The sequence below is a fragment of the Belonocnema kinseyi genome, chromosome 8 (assembly GCF_010883055.1).
Source record: "Belonocnema kinseyi isolate 2016_QV_RU_SX_M_011 chromosome 8, B_treatae_v1, whole genome shotgun sequence".
Classification (NCBI taxonomy): domain Eukaryota; kingdom Metazoa; phylum Arthropoda; class Insecta; order Hymenoptera; family Cynipidae; genus Belonocnema; species Belonocnema kinseyi.
In genome coordinates this window covers 114,806,045-114,828,722 of record NC_046664.1, presented here as the reverse complement: position 1 = coordinate 114,828,722, position 22,678 = coordinate 114,806,045, and the positions used below count along the sequence as shown (strand labels likewise).

Sequence of the window (22,678 nt, the reverse complement as noted above, 5' to 3'; positions counted from 1 at the left end):
CTCTAAAACTCTTGAAATGTTGACAGTTGTATACGGTGAGTCTACTCTGCGTAAGAAAAATGTGTATAAGTGGTACAAGCTGTTCCAAGAAGGCCGAGAGGAACTCGAAGACGAACCTCGCCCTGGAGGTCCCAGCACGTAAACAACAGATGAAAACGTTCAAATAGTGGAAGAAATGTCGTTGAAAAATCGCCGAATTACCATCAGAGAAGTTGCTGAAGATGTTAGCATATCGGTTGGCTCATGCCATGCTATCTTTTCGGACGTTTTGGGCATGAGACGTGTGTCAGCGAAATTTGTTCCAATACTGCTTAATTTTGATCAAAAGATCCATCGCATGACCATCGCTCAGGAGATGTTGAATGAAGTCAATAATGATCCTGATTTTCTCAAAAGGGTTATAACTGGGTATGAATCGTGGATATATGGTTATGACGTCGAAACTAAAGCCCAACCGTCTCAGTGGAAGCATCCTGAGTCTCCAAAACCGAAAAAAGTACGTCAAGTTCGGTCAAATGTGAAGGTTTTGCTCACTGTCTTCTTTGATTACCATGGCGTAGTGCATCAGGAATTCTTACCACAAGGTCGTACGGTCAATAAGGAATATTACCTTCAAGTTATGCGCCGTTTGCGAGGGGCGATACGCAAAAAACGTCCGGAACTTTGGAAAAACAATTCGTGGCTTTTGCATCACGATAATGCACCTGCTCATTCATCGTTGCTTGTGAAAGATTTTCTGACCAAAAACAGCACCACAGTCATGCCTCAGCCTCCATATTCACTGGATTTGGCCCCCAGTGACTTTTTTCTTTTCCTAAAACTGAAGAGACCCATGAAAGGACATCGATTTTCAACGATTAAAGAGATAAAAACTGCATCGCTGAAAGAACTCAAGGCTATACCACAAAATGATTATCAGAAGTGCTTCGATGATCTAATTAAAACCCAACACCTAATCCGAAGCCGAAAACATGAAGTTCACACCATCATCCAAGATAAGATTGCTCTCAGTTGGTATGATGACAAACGAATGCTGCTCCTCGGTACCACAAATACTCTTTCATGGAGATATAAATATAGAGTCTATGAACCAATGGAAGTCGATGCAATGTAAAAATGTATAAGTATTGAATATTTGTTTATATCTGTGTAAAAAATTGTCATTGTAAGCTAGTAACATTGTATATGTGAAAAGAAACCAAGCAAGGTGAAATATGAGCGGAGAAGTGAGAGCGAGATAGAATATACTGTATTACAAACCTAAGCTAGTAAAGATTGTATATACTAGTGCAGGAGTGAGAAAGATAGAGATAGAACATACTGTATATATGAGTCTACGAGTGAAAGAAACAGAATATACCGTATATAAATCCTTAATATAGCAGATCTTAGCCGGCATATTATAGTCTACAGTGATTGCAATTAAAATAATGTTTTTTAATATTGATATAATGTAAATTATATATATGCAAAAATGATAAGGAGGAATCGAAAAAACTGTACAATTGTTTTTAAAAAATACAAGGCATTGCAAAATAAAAATAAAAAATAGCTGAATATAAAATTGTGTTTTTTATTGAATGCAACCCTGAAAATCATAATTTTATGTACATTTATTTGAATAAAAAACATTTGCTTAAACTTAAACTGAAAAAAGTTCAATGCAGAGCATTTTTCTTTAACTGATTTAGGTATCGGATGCAACCTGATCCAGCAGACGTAATCTCCCAATGCCGAGGACGACGTTTCGTGAAGCCACAATGCCAACGATGTTCACTGGCCTACCCATTCGCAAATCTACTATTCGCACTTATTATAAGGACAGGGAACTCTGAGAAAAAAAACACAAGTTACTTTCCATTTTATTTTTTATTTCATTTCTAAAAAAATCAGTAGATCATATATATTAAAACTAATTAGATTAAATATATATAGAAAAAATCATTTCTAATCTCTATAAATCAAAATAATAATCAATATATAACAACTCTTCTAAAATCATCCAGTATTCCAATAAAATTACATTTTCAATTGCGCAATCAGAGTAATTTCCATACATATGATTCGTACACACAATATATTCAAGTTCATACATCTCACGCAATTTTTGCAGCGAAGGACATTTAAGATTAAGCAGGTCAACAATTTCGCATGATATTTCTACAAATTGCTTCAATCAATTCTTTTTTTTCCAATCTTTTTACATAAATTGTTGTTGCATCATCTAAAATGTCCTCGAGTTTTAAAGGTACTAAAGAATACGGCAAATCACCAACATTACAAGGTATTCCATGATGATTACACTCTGTCCAAATGTTTATAGATATATATTTTTGTGGAACGATCTTCCAGTCGCAAAGTAATTGAAAGAGAAACGAATATAGTTTTTTTCCTGTGTCATCGAAGAGTGGTAAAATAACAAATTCTTTCAATACAAATTTATTGTCTGGCAACTTGAAGCCCTGCGCAACTAAACTATTTTTACTTGGTTATAGCATTTTTATACCAACTTTTTCACCACCCTACTAATTGGTTTATACTCAACTATACGATCATGCAAAATTAAGCAATACGCTGATGTTTGAGCGGAAAAATTTTCAATAGTTTGAAATTCAAAACAAAAGTCTACTGGCTCGAATTTCAGTGACTCATTCTGTTTAGAGTAGTTTATATACATTTCGTTAAGAAGAGCATACTGATTTCGATTAATATCAAGATTCAAATTTCTATAATAGCACTGATCATTTAAAAGCAGTTTTACATTAGTTAAATTGCAGTGATCAAAGTTGCTACAGTTACTAGTAATAGTATTTTTTCTGTTTGTCTGAAATCCTAGTATAAAAAATCTCCGTTTTGCCAATTGTGTTGAGATTTTTAAAGTGCAAATATAGTTTGAAGTCGTTGGAACTAGGGGATATTTATAGTTCCCAAATTCGAAAACTTATTGGAATAGATGTATCTTTTTCAATATATTTTAGCAAACTGAAATTTTCGTGAATCAGACAGTAGAACGCTAGGCAATAACCACTCTATTTTATTGATTTGAATTTTATACTGCTCAAGAGGGGCTGTTTTCAAGATGTCATTGGTATCAGTTTTTGATCTTGTCAAAATGAGTTCATGTTTAGCATTGAAAATGATTTTGTGATAATCTTCAGCAAAACCAAATATCATGCTATGAGGTATGGCTATATCAAAGTAGCCAGTGACGTTTGTTAGTGATTGATTGTTATTATTTACATCAAGCCAACCAGTATTCTGTATGTAATGTAATTGTCCTGGATTTAGATATACATAATTTTTATAAGACCAGTCAGACCAACATTTTTATTTCTATCAATTTCTATTGCATTGATTTCATATCTTGCTTCTTCAAACAAATGATAGATGGCATTAGAAACTAAAGATGTGTTTGTTACTCGTGCTCCATCAGTTTTTACGATTCTTCCATGCACGTGAAATGAACTTTTGCTCGGCAGGAGATACTGGTCCTGATTTTGAACGACAATCCGAACTTGATCACTGTTGTTGAAGGTCGATGAGACATAAGGCTGATGCGCATAAATTTCACAGGGTGCAATCGACTCATCAAAGATGATTGGTGCTTTAATATTAAAAATTTCCCCCTCCATGACAAATAGTCAATCGTTGATAGACAAATTGACAGATGCAGGTACAAAAAATCTTAAATCTCTTTATTCTCTTCGTCTTTTTCTGAGCTTCAGGCCCAGACTTATTAGATCGACTGATTAGTTTGTAGCATTGTGCTGATTGGTTATAACCAAAGCCAATCTTGCAATGTGCAGTCTGATTGTTACAACTTTACCACGAAAATTGACTACATGTCCATCTTGATCAACTGTACGGAGCTGTATATGATCTATTGTCTGCACGGCGACTGTTAGGTAAATGAAATGAGATGGTACTTCCACTATCTTATATCCAGGTGGCACTAGAGGGGAAAATTCATGAATAATATGTACTATATGACCTTAGTCAAGTGACTAAGTCAAGTGACTGATGAGATTTGAATGTTATAAGTTAATTCAAATAATTTAATACGATGGTCGAAACCTCCTGCGATGATGTTGTAGGTATACAATTACGAACGGCCACGAGCGTTGGAGGTGATAACAGTCACCTCTGGATACTTATTATTACTATTATTATTAAATGTTATATTAATGTTATGTTCTTGAATTAAGAGTTCTTATGCTGATCCCTCACTTGTATAAAATAAACGTACTTTTAGATTTTAACTGATTGCATAGAAATTGCAAACATAAGTGTCCACACACAAATGTATCGTAATTTTGATATCGCTCGTGATTATACTTTATGCTAAAAATACCGAAATACTTGAAGAGATCCGAAGGTGGTCGCAGATTACCGAAGCTATCGAAATAAATTATTTGACCGTTAATCTTTTTATAGGCACACCAATGTGTTCCTGGTCCTTTTTCATCATCAAGATTAACAATAGCACATTCATATTTACGTGGTCCACCCTTTGGTAATCCATTTCGCATAAAAACACCTCGAAAATGTGGAATCTTCCAATATTTGGCAAATTTTAGTCAATCTTCATCAGTCAAGGCTCGATGAGGTAGCTTCACTTTTAGTTTTTTTTTTGTATTTGAGTCCTGCTCCATGTTTATATGATTTTAGATGAAGCTCCACCAGCTAGTTCTTCAGCAGCACAGAGACCCGCAAAAACGGGTATAAGAAAGGGTAAAAATCCTCCTACTTTGGCCCGTACAAGTAGAATACAAGGTTTATTCACATTTCTTCTTTCACCAGACTTCATCACAGCTGCGCGTGCGCCTATAAATACAGATTTAATGGCAGTTTGCGCATCATTGCTCGAAGTCATGGACTTTTTAGCTGCAGCGACAATTTTTCTCAATGAAGTGGCAGAACTTCTATTCTTGCTGACACCCATCCCAAATTTTGATTTCGCCTTCAATTCCGTTTGCTACTCTCCAAGCGCCTGCCTTTTCACCTATAACTGCGTGCCGAGCAAAGACACGTTTATTAGCTTTTTCAGCTAGTACACTATCAGCTGAGTTTCTAGTCTATGTTTTCTCTATTTTATGAGTAGGCTATATCTGTTCTTTGCAAGCAGTGTCCAATCAGTCTTTGTCAAGATGCAGTTTAAAGCATATCCTGTGAAAATACCTATTTAGAATTTTGATACGCTTGTTCAAAACGAGAACAGAGAAAAACGACACGGACATTTGCTACCAAGCAGTGTACGAGCTATATTTTGTGGAACTTTCAACTGTGGAAAGACAAATGCTTTGCTGGCTCTACTGATACATCCAAATAGCTTGAGATTTAAAAATATGCACATCTACTCAAAAACTGTAAAACAACCTAAGTATGAATTTTTTGAAAAAGTCCTTCAATCAGTAGATGGCGTTGAGTACTATCCTATCATTTAGCATGAAGAGGTTATAACGCCAAGTGAAGTAAAACCAAACTCAGTAATTGTATTTTATGAGCTGGCTTGTGAGAAACAAGATAATATAAGAGCATTCATTTCTATCTGGAGACACAAGGATGTGGACTCTTTTTACTTGAGTGAGACATATGCTCATGTTCCTAAACATTTTGTACGCGACAATGTTAATTTACTTGTGTTATTCAAGCAAGATGAAATGAAGATGAAGCGCATTTATGATGATCATGTAAATGCTGATATGACTTATTCACAATTTAAAAATGCGTGTTTAAGATGCGTCAGGAGAATTTTCAAAAGAAAAAGAATATTTTGCAACAAATCACTAGAGTTAGTGAATCAATTTGACCAAAACCTAAATTAATAAAGTTGGGAAAAGAAACAGTTGAGGGTACATTAAATGATACTTTTGAAACCCATTGTTAATCCACTCGAGAAAATTGTTGACGGTTTCAAGAATATGAAAAAAATTGTACCAATTAGAAGGAAAGAAGAAGCAAAGAATAAAGCTGAAGAAAGTGACGATGATCTGTCATATAAATCAATTAATTAAGATGAGGAAGAAGCAGACGAGACTGTAGATCCCAGTAATTTAGAGACATCAACTGGTAGTGAAGCGGAAAACAACTCAGAAGCACCTACATCTTCATGGATTGATGATGATGCAAACAAGTATCTCATAATGTTAGAAGGATGAAGTAGAGAACTCGATAATGTGTATGGAGTAAGAAAATAAACTAAAGATAGATTAATGATTGGAGATTGTCAGATAAGCTTCATTCAGAACTATATTCATGTGGGTAATTTGAATTTTCCCAAAAGTAAAGGCTTGCTTGAACTTTTATTTATAAAAGTACCTCAAGAATCCTCCCAATGATCATGAAAATTATAGATAAATTGTTATTGCAACAAACGCATATAAAAACATTATAAGTCGAATGGAGAAATTCGTGACAGTAAGGCCTTTAAATATAAGAACTTTATAATGAAATTAATTACCCCATCTCCATCAAAAAATTTAAAGAGACGAAGTAAAGAGCAGAAATCATTAACAGGTGAAGTTGTGATCCTACGAGTACAATACCTGATTGCTAGAGAGAAAAGTCTAATGGATTACATTTACTGTGATGATCCGAATTAATTTGTAGATCGATAACGCTTAGTCTTAGCGTCTGAATCAGCTGGAAATCCAAGTCACACCAACGAAATTATATTAATTATCGAAGAACTACGAGAAGCTAGAATTATATATTAATGGATCTTCATCAAGATTTTCATCATTTTCAAGATGAGCATGGATGTATTCGGACGTCATTCCAAGGGAGCCCAGAGAACAAGTCGCGGTCATCCTGGAATTGGCTTCAATGTCACATTTGAAGGAAATTCTGATATGAATAATAAGAGGCTGTGTAAAGTGACTGAAGCTCAAGAGCAGGATGATGGTGTGAATCTGAATATGGTACAACATATGATACAGCGTGAACATCAGACTATATGATGTTATAGCTTATTTGCGAACCAAAGTAGTCAATAATACAATAATGATTGAAACTCTGGAAAATTTCACAGATAAACATTTCAAAAATGTGAAAATTGATGTTGAATCAATTCAAAAACTTGTGTATTGAAATTCTGAGCTCATTAGTCAATTGTACACCAGGCTGAATGAACTCAAAAATGGACGCTGTGAAACTCCTGTTGGTGAAGGAGTTGCACAAGCCAGCTAGACGAAATTACCAACGTCGACATTTCCATATTCATGGCATTGTAAACAAAGGATACATGTACATGTCGATAGAGGAAAAGAATTTTACAATTCGCAATTTGAAAATCTTATGAAGCGATACAAGATAAATTTGTACTCGGCATTTAGTAATTTAAAAGCATCCATTTGCGAGCGATTTAACCGTACTTTAAAGAATAAAATGTAGATGCAACTTAGCTTACAGGGGAATTACAAGTGTATAAAACAAGCAGCTGAGAAAGTGAAATTTAAAGTTGGAGATAAAGTGCGTATAAGTAAATTTAAACATGTTTTTGAGAAAAACTACACACGCAATTGGACAACTGAAATATTTACTATGAGCCATGTCAAGAATACTGGACCAGTGACGTATATGATTAAATATTATCAATGTAAAGCTATTGCAGGCAGTTTTTATGAACAGGAACTAGGCAAAGTTAGACATCCAAACATTTATCTTCTGGAAAAAGTACTGAAAAAGCGAGGAAATAAGTTATTTGTAAAATGGTTAGGTTTTGTTGACTCACGCAATAGTTGGGTAGATAAGTCTATTTTAAAAGTATCTTTTATCTTGATTTTAAGTTTTTTCTGAGTAAAGTTGATGATGATCAATATATATATATATATATGAGCGGCTGAAAGTAAAAAAGAGTAAAAAGGGAACAAACAAATCTTTCGAATAAAAACGGAACAAAATTTCTTCCGAGAAAAAATGAAACATACTGATTCGTCGAGTAAAAATGGAACAAACGAGCGCCCGGCTGGAGGGAGGGGATGAACGGACGGATGTTAGGTGGGGATAGACGCTCGAACCTTGCCCAGCTGTGGATTATCATTTGATCAACATTGAAGAATCCCAAATGAAAAACAATATCAAAAAAGCAAAATACAATAGTTTACAAAAATAAATGATAACCGCTATTCTGATTATCAAATTATCAAATGTTTATTGTTAGAGAAATATGCGTAGCGTAGTTCAGCAAAGCATAAAAATGAAGAACGATGTAAAAAAATGTTGATGCCTGACAGTGTTTTTTAAACTTACATTACAAAAAAGTATCAGCATTATTTAATTTAGAAAAACCTCGAGCCGTAAAGTTACTCCGTATCGTAAAAAGAAGCGGTCTAAAGATGCGAAAATACAATAATGTGTATTTTGCAACAGTTCGTATAAGCAAACGTACGGCCGAGCTCCCTGAACCATAGATTTTTCATTACACGATTTCTACTTTTCATATTATTTCGTTATTTTTATCTTCGAATATTTCTTTAACTAAAACCAGTGAAAGTGCTCTCTTTATATGTACGTACATATACAAAGTTAGTACATGTAGGCAAAAGTACTTCAACTTTTTTTACGATTTGTTTTCAAATACGGATCTGCTGAAAACAAAAATCGGATATATTGAAAATGATTCAAATTTTTAAACTTTTGTCTAATTAAGAAACTTAATGAGAATAGTTTCGAACTACACATATTTTATATCCAGTAGAAATTTGGATTGATATTTCTTAACCTAAACCATTTTTTTCCTTTTTTTTTAAAGTTTTGAAAATATTGAAAAGTATATAACTTTTTTAATTTTGTCGAATTAAAAAATGTCATAAGGATAATTTGCAAGTCTTTTTGCCACGTGCCAGAAAATTTAGCAAACATTCCTGAAACTTATAACTTTTTTTTTTGTTGAAATTTTGAAAAAGCTCTAACTTTTTGCATTTTTGTCGAATTGAAAAAGTTAACTCAGATAGTTTCTAAATATATTTAATATCCAAAGAAGAAATTAAATGAAATGTCCTAATCAATCAGAAAAATATTTTGTTTCTATTTTTCTGAACAATTTCAAAATTTTCAAAAGTATATAACATTTCTAATTTTCAGTGAAATTGAACATTTTACTTGAATAATTTACAAGTTTTCTACCCATCTAAAAGAAATTTTGAGAGAAATTTCTAAAATTTGAAGAAAAAATGTCAAATTTGAAGAAAAAAATGCCAAATTTTGAAAATGCTCTAAAATTTTTAATTTTGGTTGAAAATATCTGCTTAAGGCCATGTAACGAGAGGGTCACGTGACCAAACCTGGTCTTCAATTTTTCTTTCCCAACTTACGTCTAAACGAAATGAGGTATCGCTCTGAAAGTTTGGAAAATGAAAGAGGAGGTAATAAAGTCCATGTCTCTGCTTTGCTCCGGTGGAAATTTTGAGAAAAAATTTTTTTGAAGAAAATGCCAGTGGAAGTTTTCTTTACCAACTTACGTCCACACGGAATGAAATATTGTGTTAAAAATTTGGCACGATAAATAGAAGGCATGTAAGAATATGTCTCTGCTACTAAATAATTAGAATAGTGAAAAAAGTTTTTTTTAATTACTATTTTGGAGAAATTCCGACCGTGATGTCGTGAAACCCTGCAAGCAATTTGCAATATTGTCCATGGACTAGTTATGAGGTTTATATTTATCAAAGTGGGGCAAAACAACAAAAATCGCTCACGAGCATTATGCACAAATAATGCAAAAACTAAAGTTTGCACTTGAAATGCAAATAAACATATTTGGTCTGACATACGTATCAGTCTGGTATCAGCTGTGTCAAAGCAGCACTAGCGCAGCGAGTTGACAACTTCGAACTTCTAGGGTCTGTGGGTAAAACAGATTGCATGATTACCGTCAGAGAAAGTTAAAAGTCAAACTTCTGCTGTAAAACCTAAATGCGTCCGTCGATAATCATTATTTGCATAAATAAACTTTTTTCTACCTTCAACTCTTTGCAAGGCCACAAACGATCCTTTAATATTTATTAACATTTCCCGAAAAAAATTTCCGCTTTATTTAAACTTTTATTTTTTAATATGGGTGAAAAAATATTGATCTTAGAGCTGACTTGATCAGCTGTTATGCTCATCACATGGCCTTAACGAACCTAATCTTTATTTTGGGAATCTTAAAAAGTGTATCAAAGGCTGACTCGATTAGACAAATCCTTCAAAAGTTAGCATGGCTACAACATTCAGGTAACCATACATACATATAGATATACAGGCAGACATACAAACAGACACTGATAAAATTGTATGGTCTTCGGATTCTGTGCATGCAGAAACGTAAATATATATTAAAAATCAGAGATCGAAAATTTCGACGATTACATTACACCCTCATGAATGGGAATGTAAAAATGGCATGCATATCTTGCATTTCAAGAGTTTTAATTTGTTTCATTTCCGAAGAAAATCTGATTAAAAGCAAAGCTTGCAATAAGACTCATTGATTTTAAAATTCAATACCTTATCCAAGAAGGTTGTTTTTTATACTCCAAAAATCACCCTCAAAACTCCAAATGAGCTTTTTGCGACAAACGACATTGTGTAAGCGAATCGAAAAGATACCATTTTCTTCATCTCTCCCATAAAAAGACATAATTTAGTGATTGGTAGTTGTTTAAATGATTGACAATTGTCTCCAAATAATTGACATCTTTGTGAAATCTTCTTAATCGATGCCTTCAGGAAATCATTGAAATCTTTGTCGAAAATTTCGAATATTTTTGAAATATTTGGAAATATTTGTGAAACTGTTGAAACCTTTGAGAAATCATTGAAGCCTGTAAAACCTTTTAAAACTATCCGAAATCTTTGCGAAACCTTAAAAATTTTTGTTATTTCTTTGGGAAATCATTGAAATCTTTGTAAAATCTTTTAAATCTATCATAAATGTTTGCGAATAATTTGTAATATTTGGATATGTTTCCTTAATAATTGTAATATTTTTGAAATATTGGTGAAATTATTTAAATCGTTGCGAGATTATTGAAATATTTGTATAATATTTGAAAACTATCGGAAATTTTTATGAAATAATTGAAGTCTTTGTGAAATCTTTGGGAAACCATGGAAGCCTTTGAAAAATCTTTTAAACCTACCCAAAATAATTGAAAACTTTGTGAACTCTTTGAAATCTTTAAAAATCATTGGAATCTTTGTCAAATCTTTTTGAAATCCTTGCAAATCTTTGCGAAATAATGGGCAACATTTGTGAAATTATTGAAATCTTTGCGAAATCTTTGACGATATGAATTTTATACCCGTATTTGTTATTATTAACTATTTGCTATTTATTGTTTGTTAATTACTATTTATGTACAATTTTTATCTAGTACCAACCCCCTTGTATCGTTCCCAGAAAGAGACCCAAAAAATAGAAAATAGCACTCCATACTCGAATGATTCAACTGATTCAATTGTTCTCCTGATAGATATAAGGGTCACACTGATTTACAGCGCAATTTCACTCATTCGAATTAAGAGACAAGTTTCTGGTCACATTCACGCCGAAGTATTTTAAAACTATTTTTCAGTTTACTTAAAAATTATTATTTGTAAAAATAATTTTTCCCCCTGTCAATCCTGAAGATGCATTATTTTTCGAATAAATGATACCGTTCATGAAGATGAACAGTAACATTTTTTATTTAACATATTTTTTAATTGTTGAAACAAACGCTTTGTGTGCTTGACGCCTAGACGGACTAATTTTTTACGTCTATATCCATTTGAAATTAATCCTTTTGACCAGTTTTAGTTAAAGAAATATTCGAAGACAAAAATAATGAAATAATATGATAATCGGAAATCGTTCAATAAAAAAATGTAGGGTTCAGGATGCTCGGCCGTACGTTTACTTATACGAATTGTTGTCAAATACATATTATTGTATTTTCGCATCTTTAGACAACTCGTTTTTAAGATACGGAGTAACTTTACCGCTTGAGGTTTTTCTAAATTAAATAATGCTGTGAAACTTTTTCTAATGTCAGTTCAAAAAATACTGTCAGACATCAACATTGATTTGTAAAACATTATTTTACATTGCTCATTATTTGTATCCTTTGGCAAACTATGCTACGCACCCGGTAATAAGCATTGAATTAAAAAAAATTAAGAATTTGTATTCCTATGAATACGCGCTTTTTCCTGCGTCTAAAAATCCCCCAACGGGAACAGAAAAAGTGCAAATCTTATGTCTCTCAATCGACTTAGTAAAATTTAACGAAAGCATTTATTTAACCTATTTTTCATTATTAAATCTTTTTATAACTTGTCCAATCGGAAAATATTCAAATTTATATTTATTTATATTTTAATAATTTATTTAAACTTCTTAAAAAATGCAACAAAGATATCTATTAAAATGTGTGAATTAAAATAAGTTTAACTCTAGAGAGGCGAACTTGAAATGATTAAAATTAAATTTACAAAACTTATATTCCACATGAAGGAATTAAAACAATTTATTACACATATTTTGTGAACTTATTAGAAGGAACTAAATAATCTTAAAAATTGAACACTTTTGGGGAATAGAAGGCATCTTTGTGAGGTTATCTGTCGGTAAAATTACAAAGAATTAAATATATTTAAAACACGTTCTCTTTTGGAGAATAGGAACCTATGCGGCTGCTGCTATGGAAATAGAAATAAACAAGTTTCTGAGTATCCTATTCTTATAATGACATTTTAGATACATGGAAAAATCCCGCATTCAAAATAATAGAATAATCTTCACTTTTACGCTGAAATCTTAAAATATTAATTTTTCTCCATTTAACTTTATTACTGATCATATTTCTTTATCATTACACAGTTTTTGTATATTTACTCGGAAGAAACTTTGTTCCGTTTTTATTCAGAAGATTTGTTTGTTCCTTTTTTACTCCGAAAAATTGATGTTCCGTTTTTGCCCCCAAATTTTATATGTCCTGTTTTTGTTTCAGCCGCAGTCACTTCTTCACACACATTATGATTATAAAAAGTAATTATTTCAAGAAACAGAATTTCAAGTCGCTTAAGATTAGCAAATATTAATTTTTTCATTGCTTTACTCTTTAAACATGCATAATTTTTCCGTATAAAATATTTCACACCGTTCACACGAGATGATTTCACTTTACACCAGATAATTTCGGATAATATTTCAGATATATACAATCGGATAATATTTTTGAGTTTCTTGATAATGCTCCAAAGTCACTATATAATCACCGAATGCTACACTCATGTGTACATAGAAATTTACACAGTCGATGCGTTGCTGCTTTTCTTGACCATCAAAGAACAGTGAAATCAGGTTAAAGTAACTTATGCATAATTTCCACTTTTCAGGATTCAAGGTTACACTTAAACGAGGATGACGAGTCTGCAGTTTCACTGATGAGGCGAGATTTCCGTCTTTTTTTAAATCAGCACCGATGACAATTTGCTTCATGAATGATCAATTTAGGTTATATGTGGTCGCATGTAACATTTGATTTCGAGGTGTATAAGGCATGATGAATATATCACTGAAGGCTGTCACAGACTGAGGGAGAAATGAAGACTGCCCACACTTTATACATGTTTCTTCACAAATTCGATGCAGCTGTAGCTTCCACCCAAATACCGCATGCAGAGATCGCCATCTTCTAAGGATTTTTTCATTCCCAGCAGCAATTTTTCATCTTCCTTCAACAGACTAGTCATCCTTACCAGTAGAAACACTGCTAATTTGTTTTCTACAGTGACAATGTACCGCACTCCAAATTGGGTTCCTACTCTTTTGATGTTTGTAATTTCATAGCTTTTTTTCAGCTCCAGATCCTTGAGCTTTTCTGTTGGAAGAAAATCCTTGTTGACTGCAATTTTGTTTAATTTTGCGAAATCCATCTTCACTTGTTAATATTCACAGTATTGAACTTTCTCATTAAAGTAATTTTGTTTAGTTTCGACCTCTTAAATTTCTCGTTAAAGTTTGTAAATCGATTCGCACTTATATCACTTCTTTTAGGTCTCTCATGTTATTTTGAAATACGATTACACGATTTTCTAGCTCTTGTCGCCTTTCTTCTTTATAATCTGACATCTGAAAATAAATGATGAAGAAGAACTGGCCTATTTTTATAGACGCTTACCCCCTCTACCAATTTCTGGAGACTTTTGCACAATATTATCCGCTATTGCATCATATGATGCAACATTGTTCTCGAAAGTCATCGAGAATATTCTAGAAACTATATGTTCATATCTTTTATTCTTTTGCCCATAAAATATATCTCCTTCTTTGCCTTAAAAATAAAGACCCGCTGAGAACATTCAAGAAGCTTATACGGGTCAAATAAATAATGTAATGTATTATCTGGAAGGAAGAATTAAATCATCGTTGTTTTTCTCATTTAAAATTGACACATGCGTGTGATAACCTTGAAACTTGTTTTTCGCAAGTTGAACCTTCACAGAATTGTGCAATATTATTCTATGACGTCATCAGATCTTCCGAGAATTTTCTAGAAGCTTATACGGATTAAATAAATAAAGGCAGGAATTTTTAGTTTAAAGTATCATCTATCAGGAAGCAATAAATCAAATTAATAGTCAAAACAGGATGCCATACGTAGCTCTCCATATCAAATGTCACCTATACACCTACGTCTTTTGCGCAATTAACGAACGTCTCATCTATTAAGAAGCAATAAATCATCCATATTTTTCTCACAATAACCATGAACCTGTTTACATGAATTTGTCTACAGACTATTACGCAGTCGTGACGTCATCAGGACCCTTCAGGAACGTTCTCGAAGCTTAGCATGGACACGAACCACTACAGGTGGAAGCTTCTCGATGCTGGTAAGGTAGAAATCTTGAGTTAGAACGCAACCTACACATCTACCTGCGGGTAGCGCTCGATTCGCCCCATAAATGCGGGCCAGCATTGCAAGTAGTCCGCCGGTATTCCTACGCTGCGGGATAGGGGAGCGACTGGGTAAGTTGCCCGAGAAGCGAGAGGTCCCCGTTTTCCGTGTTAAGCCGTGACCGAGAGAAAAATTTTTCCGTCAGAATATGATTCTTCACATTACCTTTGCTTTTCTGGAACGGTGAATAAAATTGGATACGAGTACAAATTTACGAAGGACACTCTTTAATTGCTTAATATTAACGGACTTCCGGAAGAACCGGCTTTCTCTCTGGTAAGCGGTTTTTTCTTCTGAGGGTTTGAGTTGTTGGGTAATGTTTTTCGATTGGGGCGTCAATGGTCGCCAAACATAGTTTTTGTAAAATTTCCTTTCCGCTGTGAGCGGACGATTATTTCGTAAAATGTAAAAGATAATATTGTGTTCGAAAATAGTATATTTTAGTTATATGAAGGTCAACAATAAACAAGTTGACTAAGCCTGAACCGGCCTTAGAAGATTTGAACAATCATATCACTAGAATCAAGGTTTCAATATGGGAGAGCCAAACAAGAGAATTTGAGTTTGAGCAATCTTTCAGCACTAGTCGCCAATTAATTTGATTAAATCAAGACCCTAAGGACCCCGAACCAAGAGAAACAGGCCGAGTATAGGGAAGCGCTTAGAAAGCAAATCTCAATTTAGTAGTAGCCAACGCGAGGGGTCCACTAACCGATTTAGGTGCGAATGTTTCAATTGTCGGAGTACTGGGCACATATGGAGAACATGTACGTCAAAACACTGCAATTTTGCTTCGGCTGCGGGGCTGATGGCCTTTTAATAGCAGATTGCCAGAGGAATAAGTGAAACGGCCACGGAGCGAAAATGCAAGGTCCCTAATTCCCTCCGAAATGAGCACAGGGGCCATAGAGTTGACTAAGGCAGTAGTTTTTGAGACAGAGCAGTCAATACAGCGTAGTAACTCTTCAGCCCTTATGTCAATCCAGACACAATGTTTGTTTACAAAAATTTAATCAGTTCCTGTAGTATTCTGCGAATGTTAACAAAATCAAATTTGATTGTTAGAATTTAGTAAACTGAGCGGTTTGATTGCGATGCAAAATGGAGTAATAGATAGATAGAGAAATAGATAGAGCGGCTGTTCCACTTTTTCGTATTTTTGTTTACCTAAAGGTCATTTGATAACACCAAATTTATTGAACGATTTGATTGTTATACAGAATGGAATAGTTGGTTGTAGATAGAGCGACTATACAGTCATTTCCTATTTTGCTAATTCTAGATTTCATCTTCTTGAAAATTTTGAATAAATTATATAATCCTTATTTATTTACTATAACATTCTGGGCGGTGTTAATCACACCTGGCATCAGCCAAGAGAGTCCTTCTTATTGGGTAACGCCCCATATGTGTAGCCAAGTAAGTCCAGAGGTAAAAAAAATGGGGCAGAATATTTTGGTTGAATTTTTCTCTGTCCTCACGAGAAAAGAGCGTTATAAAATGTATTTCAATTTAATTTCAAATACATTATATCCATTATGTATTCAAAAGCAAGAGAACACAGTAATTTTAAACTTCACACTACTCAACATTTTTCTTGAAGATATTCTTTTTATACTTTGTTATCAATAATGTTTATTACACATTCGAAAATAAATTTTAAGAATATTATTTACTTTTTATTCAAATTCAAATCTAAGATGTATTCCAATATGCCAGGATTATTGACCGATACTTTAATTCATATTTTCTCTTTAATATTCAGTGAAAATGATTAAAAAATTATTTTCAAATGTTAAATAGTAACATCGTTTAAATTTTAATAAGTTTTTGCTCAGACGATAGCGCGCCAGGCTTCCAAGAAGGAGGACCGGGGTTCGATCCCTGTGCGGGTACTAATGGAAATTTTTCGTACTTTCACCGGGACTTCGGTGGTTTTGAATCCATCTTAAACTGTAGATCCCCTCAGAAAAAGCTGATGCCTTACCAAGGATAAACGCGCTCCATACGGGGCCCAAACTTAGGGGTCGAAGCTGATTTTAAGAAGACTCGAAAATGAGTCAGCGATCTCCTTGCGCTTGGAGGCTCCGTATGGGGGCAACCACATAGGATGGCCGCTGGACGCTTTCGCGTAATGAGCATACACACACATACACTTACATAACACAATAGGGCATAACTTCGAATCTGTGCGTCTAACTGATGACCTCAAAGGGATCGCTCCCCCCACCCTAGCCTGCTAGGGGGGCTTGGGGACTGCATAGCTAGCGAGGCTCACTTTGTTTAACAGTGACAAGGAAGGGCGTCCCTAGCTGTGCAATGGGTAGGCCTAGCACCTGAGAGGTATAATCTCAGAATGTTGGTAACAACGGAGAGCCGCCGAGATTCAAAAACACTCGACGCAGATGGTCGGATTCGAAGTACTGCCTTGAGACAAAACACGCGTGTGGCACGATAGGCTTTGTAGCTTAAGCGCCAGGGGGGTGCTTCACGGTCCCCGCCCACATTACATTACAACCAACCAACATTGTGTTTACTAAAAAGATTTAAAATTGTTTTCTAGGCATATATGTTACTATGCAAAAATAGGGAGTTATAACACATTATAGATGCGCTTGAAATATTAGGAACTAATAAGTTAAAATATGAAATATGAAGATATTGACATGGCTGTTCCACAGTCAGTCGGCCACCATCCTGCCACTCTAGAACCATTTTCAGAGTAAAGAAAATGTTTAAAGTGCCTTTTTAAAACCATGCTCCAGATTTATCGAATCTTTGAGGCAAAATTTGAATGCCCGACAGATTTCGCCATTTTTGACCCACCATTCCAACAGCCTTAAATAACAAAAATTGTAAAATTTATTATGAAATTGACAATGCATATATCTTTCCGAAATTTCAAAAAATTTCATTTAAAAAAGCGGTACTCTTTTGAAACAATTTTAGATAGAAATGAACTGTCAAAGAAAAGCCTTTTTTTAAGTAACGAACGTCAAGGGAATTTTATGTATACCTAAATATGTCTACTTTACCAGCATACGAACGTTCATTTTACAACGATAAGTGCATTATGAATAAGCCTTCTACGAAGGTGATTACTTCTTATAAAAGCGAAATTCTCCAGTAATAATCGCGCCTTATAAATGGACAGCCAATAACTGTACAGAAAGCGAATGGAGTTTCAGCTAATTGAATTGCTCTTAGATGACATCTCATTACAAAACATCACAATCACCAAGCTGCTTTTTAATATAGGAATGTTGAGGGTAGAGGGCGCTCATTTCTGGCCCTTATTTTACACACAGTTTGATATGCCTGGTGATTTATAATAACTTATCGTTATCGGTTGGTCCACTCACTTCTCACAACTACTCTGGCCAGTATTATACGCTGGAAACCCTACATTTTTCATGCATTTGTTGAAGAAACCTATTTTTTTACCTGATTGTTACTACAGTTTCTGAAATGGAAAATTAGTCACACAAAATTCACGAAAATGTCAAGAAATTTTAACCTTTCGACTATACTGCCGCTCAAACTGAAAACATCTGTTAAGCCTGCCTGGGTTGAACGGAGATATTCCAAAAAAACCGTTTGCGCCAATAACTTTAGTATAGGAACACATTTTCATTTATGCATTTATGCAAGTATCCTTGTTTGGTAAAACGAGCCCTATGTATCGTCCACGTATTTCTGTTAATTGCGAGTTAGTTTACGCAGCTTGCTCGTGTAAGCTGAGTAGTAGGTAGCGCCGGGTGACATGAAAACTTAAATTTGCCAACAAACACATGGCAAATGTGCAGACAGGCTCTGTTTTTTCCATTTTTATTTAAGCGCATGTGATACTTAAAGTTTCCCCGGCTTGTTTTCCACAAAAATGAAAATTTTCAAAAACCTAATTCGGAGATGCTATAAAATATCATAACGGACGTCCCCGGACTCTTTTTTGAGGGATAATAACAAAAAAATTTATTGTGCTAAATAAAAATTTTATGCATATGTATTATTTTGAGGTTACGTCGTTTTTCATCTCTGCGTTTCCGATAATCTAGAAATTATTTATGAAATAAACTTTTTTGAGTGCCTGCAAAAAGGATTAGTTCCGGGAGATTAGTTACTATGTTTATTTGCAAGTCCAAAGTTTTCGGCCAAAAATATTGTGTAGTTTGGAAGTAACGCACAGAACTGCGCATTCCATTTAAAAATGATTAATAAAGAATTTCCAGATCGTTTTTTGGAAGAACAAATGTTGCCTCTTTATTTTGTTCGTAGCTTGTATCGTTAGTCTACAAATTTAAATTTTTATGTTGTTTTTTTTACGAATAAAACAAAAACTACGCGTCCTCAAAATTTACATTTTCGTTTTTTTTTTTAATGTTATAAGTGCTATAACTCTAGTAATGTTGTTAATCAAAAAAAGCAGTTAGGACAAAATGTTCATTTTCTTAAGTGCTACGATTAACCGTACACGGAATTTTTTAATCTTGAAAAAAGTGGACATTTGACAACAAACAGGGGGGGGGGGTGTCAAATTGTACACAAATCTAATACTTTATCTGCTGAAATTGTAAAAAACTAAATATTGTATTTCTAATTTGATTATTAAATTGGATTTAGAGGCTGAAGACGTAGTGTCAATTTAAATTGAGCACATATGTATATATAAATACCAGTAAAGAACGTATGAAATACATATTTAATCTCTAAATCAAGTTAAATAACAAAATTATAAATATGTTATTTAGATTATTTTCAAATAAATTAATGTAAATACATTATTATTTGTATCGAATTATTGTAAATGAAACCCATCTTTTAGAGTAAATATGCTACACTGAAACTCTTAGAAAAGGAGCAATGCTAATCAATTTTTGTTTATAACTTATATTAATTACTTAGTTGAAATTAATTAAATATTTTTAACTCGTAACCGGTTGTCCCCTAATTAATGAATATAATTTTATAATTGATATGTTTAATTATTTTTAATGGTTATAAAAATATTAAAACTAATATTGGAAGCTAATCTAATTCTATTTTCATTTATTTAAATAATAATATTTCACGTATATTACTAGGGGTTGAAAAAATAAATATTTAGCTTAGCGCCTGTTTTCAGTTACTATTAATTGATATCTATTGTATATTGTTAAATAAAAAACATTTTTTGGTATTTTTACCACGTGTTACATGCAATAGTAGATTTAGATGCCACCCAGCGCCACATACAACTCAGCTCGTCCCTCGTCGTCCCTCGCTGCAACATAAGAAAGCAGGAAACGACATGCACGTCATTGAGGGTGATAGTGAAGGAACGATCAGCACCAGTGATACTGTGATACTGATTATGTGCCACCCGTTTCAGGTAAACTCTATCTATTGTGATAGAAGTTTGTCCAGCATCGTATTTCTACCAGTTTAAAACCATTTACGTACCGAAAATGGCTCGCAAATTAGAAAAACTGGTCCTTATCGTCATTCGCGACCGCGAAAAACGATAACTTTAACCTTTGTCGAACTGGCATGCACGATAGCTCGAGAACGACAAGACCGATTTCAACAAAAATTTGAATAAAATTAAAGCGCATTAAATTCTTAATAGAATGACAATATTTAAATTGATAAAAAACTGTCTTACTTTTTATAAACAAAATTGATAAGAAAAGTTGAAAATTTTGCCAAAAACGTTGTAAAAATGGAAAATAGGGCTCTTTCATAATTAAAACCCAGTCATTCTATAGAGGGGTCAAAAATAAACCAAAAATGTCCTTCACTTTTTATTCCGGAATCAACTTCCAAGGCTCTATATTGTACGCCGTGTACCCTTACAGAAACTGAATGGTCCACTTTGACAGCTCTGACCGTAGTACTAAAACATAATTTACACAAAAAAAAACATTTATTTTGTAGTAAAAGTCCATGCCTTGTTTCATGCACCACACACTAGGTCAAACTGACCATATTGTTTTAGTAAATGACTGCTATTTTAAAAATATCGAACCGATTATAGCAAAAAACATTGTGGGCCATACTTGAAACATTTCTAAATATGTTAGGATAATGCCAAACATTTTTTTAGTATAAAAACATTGTTCAAAATAAATTGTTTATGAAAAAGTCTTAAATTTTCATATCTTTTATTTTTACTAGATGGTACAATAATCTCCATCCTAAGACATGCTTTAAAGTTATAAATTTTAAAACAATAGTCCCAAATTATTTTAATCTAGGGTGTATGGTAATAGTCGAAAGGTTAAAAATGAAGTTTGCGAGAATCCTGCTAGACTAAGTTTTTTTTGAAAATGGATATCAGGAATATATCATTGGACAAAAATCGCGCTTTATTATATGAAAAATAAATACGCGAATGAAAATAATGAGATTTTCACTTACGTGTCATCAAAATAGGACAACCTGGTTGTCTGAACGTCCCTCCATTAGGGTAGAAGTCAGCGTGACCTATAGGTTTTACAAATCCAATGGTGCCAGCACAAGTGTGAATAACATCGACGAATTTCGCAGCAGACGCATCCAGCCGATTCTTGGGATCATTAAGTCTGGGTGTCTCAAATCCAGGTCTTGCTGGGTCCATTCCAGTAATCCTTCCAATTTTTCCTGACATATAAGCACCAGTGAAGCCAGCAACGTGAGCTCCCAGGCTATGTCCTAAGATGTGAACGTCGTTTAGGGCGAGGTTTCCCTTCATTCGAAGAAACTCCAGAAATTTGGCCAAGTACTCACCAACCTGTAACATGGAATCATCGACCACTACACTGAACAAGAAAATAATTTTCATCTGAAGAATATGATGTTGGCAGAATGCTGACTTGTCGAGTTATCTTTGCTGCTGCTAGATACTCTTTGGCTGATCCAGCGAACCAGTTTATACAAATAACGTTGTAGTCACCGACGTTGAGATAGTTTTTGCGCATTTCTTGTAGCCAGGATGTCTGTGAACTATCGGTCCAGCCATGAATGATAATTTTGGTTGGATGCAAAGCGTTAAAAGAAGAGTTTTGCAAATTTTCGGAGTCCCCCAACTTCATTAGAAATGGTTTATCGAAATTAACTTTGGTGAATAGCAGGAAACTAACGTCTCTTTCGGGAATCACGACAGCCTCCAGAATACTTGACAAAAGTTTTCGATCGTCTTGAATTCCCAATGTAGGGTTCACCAAAGCGTCTAAAATCGCTTCATTGAGCATAATGTCATGCAAGCTGTCCTGTTGATGATTTCTTGATCCATTAACAGAAAACGTTGAAGAACCTGTAAGACATCGAATGAACGACTTATACCGAGATTAACGTAACCAATTGTTCGAACTCATTTTTTTCGGTAAGCCAATAACTCAATTTAACTTTCTGGAACGGAGAAATGTTCTCCTTGTTTGTGGTCTGTCTTTTCTGTCTCACTCTTTTTTAATTTATTATAAATATAACCAGTTTTACCTAAAAGAAGTAACGGTAGAATGTAGAGTAACATCATGACAGCACTTTCGTCGCAACGTTTTTCTGGCTTTGACAACAAAATTAAAGATCTTTTGTACTGTGTAGAGTTGCGTGATCGACCACAATTTTTTGTCATTATTTTCATTATAAAAAAGTTATGATCCCTAAGAAATCCATGATTAACTGCAAGTTGCTGCATGCGATTAACTTCCATAACCACATGCTGTTTCTTCTACATTACATTGAAAGCTAGCACAAAGAATATTCTCGAACGAATAATATACAAATATCTGGTT

At 33.9% G+C, this 22,678-nt stretch overlaps 1 protein-coding gene across 1 annotated transcript in view; it reads right to left on the bottom strand.

Moving 5' to 3' along the window:
- The window catches only part of LOC117178663 (pancreatic lipase-related protein 2-like), a 248,376-nt gene extending 225,966 nt beyond the window's left edge, over window positions 1-22,410 (bottom strand). The window contains exons 1-3 of the mRNA XM_033370088.1: window positions 22,383-22,410; window positions 21,761-22,200; window positions 21,327-21,678 (exon numbers count right to left, since the gene is read on the bottom strand). Coding sequence (XP_033225979.1) covers window positions 21,327-21,678; window positions 21,761-22,138 — 730 coding nt within the window. The 5' untranslated portion in view covers window positions 22,139-22,200; window positions 22,383-22,410. The remainder of the gene's footprint in view (window positions 1-21,326; window positions 21,679-21,760; window positions 22,201-22,382) is intronic.
- Window positions 22,411-22,678: the final 268 nt, after the last annotated feature.